General features: G+C 39.2%; 1 protein-coding gene across 1 annotated transcript; it reads right to left on the bottom strand.

The window, feature by feature from the left end:
• Positions 1–708: 708 nt before the first annotated feature.
• GMNN (geminin DNA replication inhibitor) lies at positions 709–9,949 on the bottom strand. Its single transcript, XM_084228470.1, has 7 exons — positions 9,854–9,949; positions 7,809–7,866; positions 4,757–4,834; positions 4,363–4,510; positions 2,472–2,554; positions 2,052–2,162; positions 709–1,073 (listed from the first exon to the last, which is right to left on the bottom strand). Exons 2-7 carry the CDS (start codon positions 7,857–7,859, stop codon positions 912–914), a joined length of 633 nt encoding a protein of 210 aa, XP_084084596.1. The 5' UTR covers positions 7,860–7,866; positions 9,854–9,949; the 3' UTR covers positions 709–911.
• Positions 9,950–11,996: the final 2,047 nt, after the last annotated feature.

Consider the following 11,996-nt stretch of genomic DNA (forward strand, 5'->3'; position numbering starts at 1 on the left):
ATAAATAACTTACCTAAAATAATCCTTTAAAGCTTGATATTGTTCTTTATTGTCACTTTATACAAAGGTATTCAATCCCAAGACTGTATACTTTGCAAAATTCCCCTTTATTTTGTCCTTTTCTTTCTTCATAACAGTACATATAGGAAATCCCTAATTAATTTAACCCTGCTCTTCTCATTCCTTCAATATCTATATGTGTAATGTATGTTTCAGAACACTTAGCTATTCCTGCCTATCTCTTCATTGCAACTTTAAACTGCCCCCCACTTTGCTTCTCTAAAGTACTATCACCATCATTCATTCATCATTTTAAGTTTCTAAGAAGAGTCTGATTATACTGGCCAGTCAGGCCTTTACCTGGCTAATCAGATTCACTCTGGGAGCTTTGGAAACCTGATTCTCATACTTCACAATACAAACTACTATAAAAATATCTAACATTTGGACAAGGGGGTTCAGAAATCAGTAATGCCAACAGTGGTCTTGGGGTCCAATTAAGTTTGGGAGTTAAGCCTCAACTATCTCAGTCTAAGGAGGATAAAAATTCTCCTTATTTCTCCCACGAGAGCAGAGCAGTAGAGCTAACATACAAACATAGAAACAGTAAAATTATCTACATAGACTTCTTATCCACCATTCTTCTAAGACACACATAATGCTCAATAGGGACTGAAGTTTATTTATCATATACACAAGTCATATCTGACAACTGAGAAAATGCTATTTACATAAAACTTTATAGATTAAAAATACATAGTATTTGTATTTTAATATAACAGGGCCCCAAGGTTTCAAACAAGGAAGTTTGATTCCAAGTCTGCATTTACAATTATTTGCTCTGCTACAAAGAACTCTGGTGGAGGTAAACTTTGGCAGTATATGTTTCAAAAGCCAAATGTTATTGGATTTCATATACAGGGTTTTGCATCTGTAGAGGAAGATACAACTTCTTCAGCACATGTACCGGTTTCTGAGTCTTCCACTTCAGAATCCTCACCAGTTTCCTCTTCAGAATCAAATTCCTGACTATCCGGTGATTCAAAGTTAGCCAGAGGTTCATCACTCAGTCTCTGTTAAAGAATAAAGCAATAATTTGTTGAAAAAACTTTAAAATCCAAGTCCATTACCAGTAAGCTGATATAACTGACCTTCAAAGTTGTAATAAGGTTCTTTTTACAATGGTTCTCAAACAATTACAAACTCACTCACAAACAATTGTTATGTCAAAGTATCTCTACCTTGCCAGATCATATTTCAACAAAATCAAGACTATACTTTCAGGGATCATTTCTATAGCTCGTATTTCAACAAAATCAGTTGAATAAGTTTTATAAGGCACAAGTATTCAGAGTATAACTGAAATTAATAGTTCTCAACCTAGCTATAGAAGGACCTTGTTAATATGGACCAACACTTTTTTTGCAGTTAAGAAAGCTACGACAGTACTTTCAAGTGAAAACCAAATATTAATTTGGTCACAGCTCTTAAGTAAAATGCAGTAATCCAGCTCAATTTTTGATTTGAAAAACTTTCTTACTATCAACAAGATGATTTTTTACAAATGTGAATTAGTTTTAGATTTTTTAGGCCAAGGCTTATAACATCAGGCTAATGCTTATAAGCACATTAACTACTTCTAAATTTTAAAATGTTATATATAACCACCAAACATTTTTAGTACACCAAATAACATTTCATAAATGATATTAAGATTAAATTAAAAACTTGTCAATGGTGGAATATTTTCCATATATGTTTTCTGGTAAGTTCATTCCTTTTTATATCTTTACAGGAAAATATTCTTTTGCTTCATAAAAGTTAATACTACCTAATAGGAGGCTGTTATCATGCATACACACATCTGTCTGTTGTATCTCATCTTCGACCATCCTACAAAGTAGAAACTACTACTCCCCCCCCCCCTTTTTTTTTTGTTAAATACTTACTGGTCACTTTTTTTTTTAAAGGTGTCTACTAGTCACACCATTGCCTCGATTTCATAGGGGAAAAAAGATGATTTTAAATCAAATGAATGTTAAAACACCTACCTCGATTACCTCTGCCATGTATTGCACATGTTGTGCTACTTCAGCCAATTCTCTATTCTCCTTTTTCAGGCGGGCAATTTCATTGTCCTTCTGTTCAATTTCTTTATGAAGCTACATGATATAAGTAAAGCTCAGTATTCATAGAATTGGCTATGCCATATACCAACTTAGATGCCTCCCAGGAAAATATAGATAGACACATTTATCAGGAAGTTCCTAAAGAAGAAACTGTCTTTGGTGCTGAATATCAGAGGCTTCATTTTTTTAATCACAATTCTGCTAGCAGTTGCCTTTCTAATTAAATTTTGTGTAGACCAACATTAAAACTAGTTCATATTGCTCTAACCAAATATGCTAAGCCAAACAAGGAAGATAATCCTGGAACATTAAAATATGCCACCACATATATTCAATACATACTTTCTCATTTTCCTTAAGCGCTTCATAGAGAGCCTTCCTTCGTTTTTCTGCCACTTCTTTCCAATATTGAGAGGATGGATTTTCTAAAATAAATTAATGTAACTTTGAAAGTCATTACTGTTATACGATGCTGTAAAAAGCCAGTAAGTTTTTTTATTTAAAAGAAAATATTTAACTTTAGTACTACCCACATTCCTTAGTCATATCCATTTTTAAAAGATCCGAGTTAAAAAGCCAAATAAATTCTTTGCATTTTATTTCTCCCAACATTTTAAAAGATTTCAATCCTTCAGAAGAATCTCAATATACATACAAGGAATACACATCTATCTTCCCCCTTGTTAAAGACGCTTGCAACATTTGCTATTATTTGTACTTTTTGTCTGTTTAACACTGACATTTCTGAAAAAGTTTAGATCTATTATTTTATACATTGGATTAATATGTATTTATTTGAATTATATTAATTGTTAAGTGAGGTAATATTGGGGTACACCCACCAGGTATTACCACCATAGTGCACCCACCACCAACTCACTCATATTCCACCACAGCAGATCACTGTGCTTCCTTCCTCCTTTGTCTTTCCCTCCCTTCCCCCTCACCACCTTGGCATTTAGGTTCTGAAGTGAGCTGGCAAGGGTTAGTTTTCCAGTTTATCTTTATCTGACTATTAATTTGGTTATTTCATAGTCCACACATGAGTGACACCATCTGGCATTTATCTTTCTCCTTCTGACTTATTTCACTTAGCATTATCCTTTCAAGCTCCATCCATGTTGCCACAAAAGGCAAGAATGAACTTATATTTGGACTTGTTTCCATTAGGTTCAAGCAATTATGTTTGTCAAGAATATTGTGTAAGTTCTGTCCATCTCAGAGCACCATCAGAAAGCACATGCTGATAGTCTTAAGACACAAGCTATATTAAATGTGATCATGTGGTTAAAATGATATCTACTAAATTTCCCTTACAAAGATAACAATGTTACTTCAGTAAAAAAATAAATAAAAAGTAGGTTAAAAAAGAGTAGCAAATAAATACAGGAAATTGTGTCTCAAAAAGTAAAAAATAAAAAATCTAGACTATAAAAAAAAAAAAAAGAGTAGCATACTATACCAAACCAAATTATTTTGGAAAACCAAAAATATTAAGGAGTTTATTTCCTAAATATCCAATCAACCTTTCCTAATTTTGCCTTATAAAATCCTACTGTCTACTACTTCTCTTTCTCCTTATTGTTCTCCAAGCAGGTCACTAGGAACCCAAATGTCAATATGACCTTGAGAAAGTCAACAAACTTAGCTCTAAATCTCAACTTTTTAAATCAGTAATAACATCAGGTGTCCTATGACTAGCACGGAAGCAATCATTTAAAATAATGCTTATAAAACATCATTAGTTTCCTCTCTTGATTTCCATTGCCATTCCATTAAAACCTAGCATTTACTACAGGCACAATATATCTCCATCTTCACTCCCTCGATCTCAGTCATGTTTCTGTTGGCTTCCTTACTTCATATTCTTCTAGGGTGTCCAAATTCCTCTTTACTTTATTCTCTAGATGTTTTTTCTGAAAAGATCATTTCTAATCTTATTAACCCCTAAGGCAATCCAGTATCATAGCTGCCAATATTAACCACTGTCTTTTCCTGGAATTTATCAACCATATCTGGATCTCACCAAACAATAGGTCCTGTCCAGATTTATAGTATTTGTATATTTTCAACAAAAGCAATTTTAAATTACCAAAAACATAAAAGTAAAATATCTAAAAGTGTCCTCAGAATAAGCGGCTATGGGCAGAATTCATGAGAGTATAATAAATACCTTTATAATATTTAAAATTTCAAAATAAAAGTTTAATATAAATAAGTAAAAGTTCTATACCTGTAATCATAAGATCAAATGCTTCTTGGGTAACTTCTCCAAGATCTTTATTTTCACTATGTTCTGGGACAGTCACAGCGCCAGAGTTGGAAGTCTTAGATATTAACTGGTTATTCCAATGTTTCCTTTTGGACATGCCTTTAACCAACTATAATGAATACATGTATCAATCTCATTTATTTTGATTTAATGAACAAGAAAAGCTGAGTGGTTTTGTCAATGAATAATTCAACAAATACTACTTCTGTGAGGCATATGTAATTGTTAAATCATTTGCAAATTTCAATGATTTAGGTCCTTCTGACCAAGAATATTTTGGCAATGTTTTTTAATATTGCCAAATTTTCAATATTGCAGTTTTAGTTGTACTCCATTCTAGTGCAGTAACACATACCTCATTTTCTCTTCCAACAAGAGATCCAGCTGCGGAAGGCTGAATCATCTTCAGAGTTCTTCTTGGAACAGGACTATTCTAAAAGTCAAGATAATTCATTATCTGGTTACAGAGTTTTCTATGGATTGTCACTGTTTTAGTCCTACTATAATTTAGGAGAAAAGGAAACACTAAGAACACTAATAATTGGTGTTCTATATACTTTTAGAAAGCTACACATAAACAAGACACTGGTTTAATCAACTAGCAAACATTTCATTTCTTTAAAATTACAATAAAGTCTGAAGAAATTCTACAGATTCGATCACCGAAACGTGTTACAAACAAGTAACTTCTCTCCTCACATTTCAATATATGCTCTTGCTAAAGTCATTTTTGTCAGCTAATAGTAACCAGTTAAAATAAAAATTTATTAAAACTTGTCACAATATTTCAAACCATGTATGATGAAATTCTAGTAAAATAGGAATATTTATATCCCTCTTAAAAGGTCTTCCACACGCAAAAAACAACAATTTTCTAAACATCCTAACGTGGCAGAAATTCACAAAAGAGGAAACTGGAGGAAAAAGGTTGTTTACACTGCAAAATACCTCTTACCCAAAAAGGGATTCATTTCAAACTTCTCTTGTGACTATCCCCTAGCACATTTATATGTATTCTTCAAAGGAATATCATTTTCAAGAACATACTTTACACAAAACCAAATATACATGTAATAGAGCACCCCTCACAACCTTTGTCATGCAGTTTTGCTTCACATCCATTCACAGCAGATGGCTAAAATGTCAGTGCCTGAGGCATAGTAAAATATCCCAACAAGCCCAAGCTATTGTTTTGGAAAAACTATTGCCTTCCTTGTAATATGTAAATACCTTCCTGTAGATTTCCTGATCCAAGAGCTCTCTCTATTTTTTGCCAAAAAAAAAAAAAAAAAAATCATTAGTTATACTGCCACCATGGGATAGCAAACAATGGTAAATACTCAAACAAGGTTAGCAAGAACACGATACCAAAGCAGCGTGAGAAAGTTAGTGATTCCACACTGTACTTCACATGGCAAGAGTTCATTTTTCCCACGGTAAAGTTTCTACTGCTGATCATTATCTCACTATTTAACTGAAGGACAATGCCAGCTACTCTGAGAACAAACATTACACCAACATTTCAGATATAATTTATATTATAGATTAGTCAACAGTCTCCAGACAAATAGAAAAAAACAATCTTGGAATCTTAATAATAGGTATTAATGTATTTAATGCTTGCTACTAATAATGGTCAAAGAAGTCAGCTGAATTATTACCACAAAAGAAAAAAAATGACAATTTCCAAGACTTTACTTTTATATAGGTAAGCTTTATAGCTAGCAGCCAGATCCCAAAGTACACTATTATCATTTTTTAAATATAGATCATGCATTGGAATAACTGACTTTTTAGAAAGGCTCTTACATATTAATAGGTCTCAACCTTTCTAAGAAAACAATTTGAGATTTTATGGACCCCTGTCTCACCAAAGAAAAAAGAATGCATAGCGCAAACTCACACAGAAGTTTGCATATACCTGTCAAGGAATTCGTAAACTCCTAAAATTGACTCTTACAGAACTAGTTTTAGTCCAATTCTTTCATTTTATAGATGAGTAAATTGCAGCTTAACATGGTAAATAAATAACTCAGCAAAAGGTGAGTTTTGAACGCAGAACTTGAACCAAACAGAATACAGGTCCTTTTATTACCAAGTGGCGTTAGCGCAGCTAGACTTTTCTTTAAACGTAAGGGTCTACTGAAATTATGTAATTATTGGTCTGTGATTTGCTCCCAAATAATCTGGTGGAAAAGGGGAATGAATGGAGATGTAGATGAAACAAGACTGGACATATACTGGTAACTGAAGTAGGGAAGGAAACAGATTATTTTACTGTTGACTCTATTTTTGAATATTTGAAAACTTTCTAATAAAAAGTCTAAACACACACAATGTACTATGGGAAGATTATCATTATCCAATGGAAGCTGATGGAATCAAAACCACAAATAATATAAAGCAGTTTTCAAGAAAATGAATTTAAGAAAATGAATGTAAGGAGGATACTAAGTATGGAAGGCAAATAAAACAACCTATCATAAAACCATCTGCTATCACTTATGGAAGGCCTGTATTTGCTCTATGTAATTTAAATCTACAAGCAGATAGGGCTTTCCAGAAGATGGGGGGTCTCATCCCCAGGAAGGCTCAGAATATAATGCAAGCTGTGTGGTAGGTTCTAAGCTGTGAATTCATTTAGAAGCATAATAGCATAGGTGGTCAAAATTACAAACTCAAAAGCAAAACTCTGTAGTTATTTGGAAACTTTTGGGAAAAGGCACATCTTTGGATAGACATACATAAAATATTTGGAAAGAGATTTTCCAGTGGCAGCGGCATAGAGAGATTTAAGAAGTATGGTACAATAAGGAGTTTAGATGGTAATGAGTATGATATATTCTGGAAATATGTGCAATATAATGCAAAATGTGTCTCCATGAGCAAAGACACTAATTCTGAAGATACAATTTTGATAAAATCATTTCATGAAATGTAATAGTAGAAACAGTATAATAATAATCTTGCATAAATACAGAAATTCCTACTAAGGAAGGAATCTAGTAAAAACTATCAGAACTAATAAATTCAGCAAGGTTGAAGAATATAAGATCAAGATACAGAAACAAATTGTATTACTATGTAGTAGCAATGAATACAGCAAAAATTCAATTTAGGAAACAACTCTACCTCTAACAGCAATAAGCATATACGCCACAAAAAAATTAACAGTATAAAATTACATAACATTATTGAAAGAAAGATCTAAGTAAATACAAAGACTTCCCCTGTTTGTGGGTCAGAAAACTTAATATTCATATTTAATTTTTTAAAAGTTCTCAGACTGAAAAATCAGTAATGTAAGGTTCATAGAAATTACAGCCAGAATAAATATGGCTAAATTACATCAAAAAACTTCTAACCACATGCTTTCTACAGTAAATCTAAGTAATTCTATCACATACCTTCACATATTCTTGGATTCCTTCTTGTTTCTGCTTCATATTGGGATTCATTATACACCTGGTGAAGAACAAAAGATTAGTAATTCAAAAACAGAATTTGTGTTTGTACCTGAAGGTAAAGTCTAGTTTTGTGGTTGTTGAAAATATCCATATAAATAAAATGAGTCATGAATTTTAAAAATAATCCTTTCTCACTATACGCAAACTTACCTGTCAATAACTAAAGTTAGTGACTCATGATTATCTCTACATAAAAAGACACAATAATTCTAAATGGCAAAGCCTTGTTACTAAATTAGGAAAATTATGTATTCTCAACAAATTACAAAACATGATGGCACCCTGCATCAGGTAACAGTGCTTTCAGAGATCTCAGAATTGGTCACCAGAAAAAGCAAAGCCTAATTACTCCGTGTGCTCAAGTCCATCCTAAAGAACTACATCCTAACTCTGCTCTTTCAAAGGTACATTTAAAGCCAGAACAAACCTGGCTCTGGTACCAGCTTAATAGTGACTTCGCATCTGATCAAATGAGATCTTGCATTTACATTTGTAGAAATGCTTAATCACCAGGAACTGAGACAGAGGGAAGAAAGGAAAGAGATGCATGAAGATAAAGGGGTATGTAATGTGATCAACTAGACCTCTAGGCCTGACTCACCCCAAATCCAACTCCAGAGTCAAGTCTATGTCTCCCAGAGTTCCTGATTTTGTGGTCATCTCTTTACCCAATTCAGTGCCCTTCAAACCTTGGCTAGCTCCATCTCAGGTTAATACATTTTACACTGTGCCCTAGCACACCGACACACACTAACAAAAAAGTTAAAGAAAACAATCTAATTGTGCGAGGCACCCTATTTTTTTTTTTTTTTTCCTATTTCATGTGAAACAAGACATGGTCAGGGTACTCAATGGGGCTTTGGAGATGTCTTTCAAATTGCAGGTGATCGCCTGGATTCCTGAAATCATTCTCGGAGCCATAAGCAACGTTGTCCAGAAAACTGTTAACTCAACATTGGAATGGAAGGGACTAGAAGATAGGAAAGCGCATGCCAGTGAGTAGCGAGCACTGGTTCATGGCACGTCTTTAGGGCTAGGGTTAGGGGTAGGGTCGATGGCTGTGCTGGAAGCTGTCCAAGCCTCTGCAGCACGAGTTCGATCCCAGGCCAGTTCGATCCCCGGCCAGGGAGCTACCCACGTGGTGCAGCAGACCTCTCCTGACTCGCCTGCTGCTCCCCTCAGCAGTGTATTTCAGTGGATCCGCTTGTTCTGCTGCCCTCTCTACTCTGGTGAATCCTCTCACCCCCTGAATCTCTGGCCTGCACCCCAGTTCTTGCATGCATAAATAAATATTAAAAAAAAAAAAGTTCAGTCACGGATGAACTAAAAAAAGCTAATGCTTTAGATATTTACCGCACTCTCAGCAAGCTCGCACCCTTATTTTGATGCTCTACTTTTCTAAATAACCAGATTTAAAATCCCAGCAGAGGGCTGAGCCCAGAGGACCTGCCGACGACCAGGTGAGACCAAGGTCACCTGCGCAGGTGTAGTTTCTCAACGGGAGACGCAGGAGTCCGCGACCTTCTCCCGAGAGCCCAGTGTGCAGACCTGCCCGATCAAGGCCAACCACAGGGAAAGGGGTGGGTGTCCCGCCTCATCCCGACCGCCGGGCACCCCCAGGCTGATTCCCCCTCACTCCGCCAGGCCCCGCCGGGTCGCCCCTCGGATCCCCAGACCCCGCGACCCGCGAGGGGCGGGCACTGCAGGGCGGCGCGCCCGAATTGTCCAATCGCCGCGCGCGCTTCGCGACGGCGCCCGTCGGCCAATAGGGAGCGCGGAGCGGAGAGCGCGCCAAAACCGGCCCCGCCAATGAGAGCAGCCCCTCACCTCACCGCCCTCCCCCGCCGGGCGCCCGCGACCGTTCAACAGCCCCTCACCCAGCCCCGGCCGCGGCCCGGCGGCTGTCAGCGGAGTACGCGGCTTCCGGCTGGCGGCCGCGGAAAGCCGTCACCTCCCGTCACCTCCCACTGAGGGGAAACGCTCACCCCGCGAAGAGAAGGCGGGAGCGGGAGCGGGTTCAGCGGTGCCTCGCACAAGCGCCGCAGCCAAAGCGCGTTCGTTCCACCGGCGGCCGGAACGATGGGCGCGCGCGGATGTAAAAGCTGCCCGACTCCGTGCGCCCGTCCCAGGCGGCCACGTGACCTCCCGGCGCAGGGTGGGGCCCAGATCCGACCAATCGCCGCTGGCCCGGCCTCCGCTTCAGCCCCGCCCTTCGTGCGCCTGCGCGGTAGGTGCAGCGTGGATTTGATCTGGGGCGGGTGGGCGGGGCGGGTGGACGCGGTGGGCGGGGCGGGTGGACGCGGTGGGCGGGGCGGGTGGACGCGGTGGGCGGGGCGGGCGGACGCGGTGGGCGGGGAGGGTGGGCGGGGCGTGCGGTCATTCGCTGGGAGCGTCCCTTTAAAAATCAAACGTCAGGGCCGCCCTGGTCGCGCACGGGGTTAAGCCCCGCACTATGGGGCAATCAGCAGCCCCTGCAGCACGAGTTCGATCCCCGGCCGGCCAGGGAGCTACCCACATGGTGCAGCAGACCTCTCCTGACTCCCCTCAGCAGTGTATTTCAGTCTAACTGTTCTGTTCCCCACTCTGTCTCTGGTGAATACACACACACGCACCTCTGGTCTGTACCCCAGCTCTTGTATGCATAAATAAATAAATTAAAAAAAAAAAGACTCAAACATCAGCTTGCCCTTTTTAGGCAGGAGAGAGCTGTCCCTACTAGATGGGAACACAAAACAGTGTGCATATAGTGCATGGCTTGTTAGATTTCTGTGAGGTTTTACTTCTTCCACAGATTCCTAAGAGGTTTTATATATCTGTGTTTTTGACGATGTCATGATGTCGGAGTTCCGGAAGGACTAACTCGGTGAGCAATTAATCCTACCGCTGTTGACTGAGCACCTAGCACTTACCAAGTGCGGTTCTAGAAGCCGAGACTACACCTGCTTTTGCAATTTGAAGGAGCAGGGAAACCTTAGTAATAATCAACCTCTGGCTTTTTAATATTATTGCTTTGGGAGTTTATCAAAGTACTTTTCTTGTGGACACATTGTATTTGGTTTCACCAGAGTCGTCTTAAATCTTTTGTTTATTCCTAACATAGTTTGTGTTTTTTTTAAGATTTATTTATGTATGCAAGACCTGGGGTACAGGCCAGATGTGTGGGGGGTGAGAGGGCTCACCAGAGACAGAGTGGGGGGCAGAACAGGCAGATTGACTGAAATGCACTGCTGAGGGGAGAAGCGGGTGAGTCAGGAGAGGTCTGCTGTGCCATGTGGGTAGCTCCCTGGCAGGCCAGGGATCGAACTTGACCTGCAGAGGCTGCAGATTGCTTCAAGGTTGCGTCTTAACCCCTTGCGCCACCAGGGAGGCCCCTAATGCTGCACCTCCCCCCGCAGTGATCTTTAGGAATGGCTTTCGCCACGGTCCCTAGATCCGGCTGGGCAACCAGCTGGGGGGGGGGGGCGGGGGGGGCGGGGGGGGGGGAGAACAGCCTGAAGCAGAGGAAGTGCAGCTGGAAGTTCCCTGAAAAGGCAGAAGCTTATCAAAAGATAAGACCACCAAGAACCACTACAAGAATGCTAAAAATCTTATCCCGTCTTTCTAGAACTACAAACTTTAATCCCTTATCTGTCTTTCTAAACTTCCTTCTTTCTTCTATAATGGTCATTGTTTGTTATGTAGATCACCTCCCTGATGGTGATAGACTGAGCCCATGGGCAAGCTAATTTCTTTGATATTCATTCCTGTGCTTTTGGAAAACATATATATACTGGTCACAAACTCAAAGAAAATTACACTCAGATTTTCACTCTTGAAGTGTGTCTGTTTGTCACTTCTTTCGCCGAAGCCCTGACCACCCTGCACGCTTCTCTCAACCCTGAGGTGGCCTCATCGTCTACTGCTGTGCTGGTCCGCGGCACCCTAACATAGGTATTAATACGAATCTGGTTTCCCACCTTTTATGGGATTATATTGGGGAGGGGAGGAGAGAAAATGTACGCACAGTGCTGCTGTAAGAAGTGCTTTCTCAGCTGTGTACCTGCATACTCATCTGCATGTTCACCCATTTCATTTTTGGCAGCACAAAAAGTACATAGGGGTTACCATAGTTTAAAAGCTTATAACAGG

Source organism: Talpa europaea (assembly GCF_964194135.1).
Source record: "Talpa europaea genome assembly, chromosome: 2".
Classification (NCBI taxonomy): domain Eukaryota; kingdom Metazoa; phylum Chordata; class Mammalia; order Eulipotyphla; family Talpidae; genus Talpa; species Talpa europaea.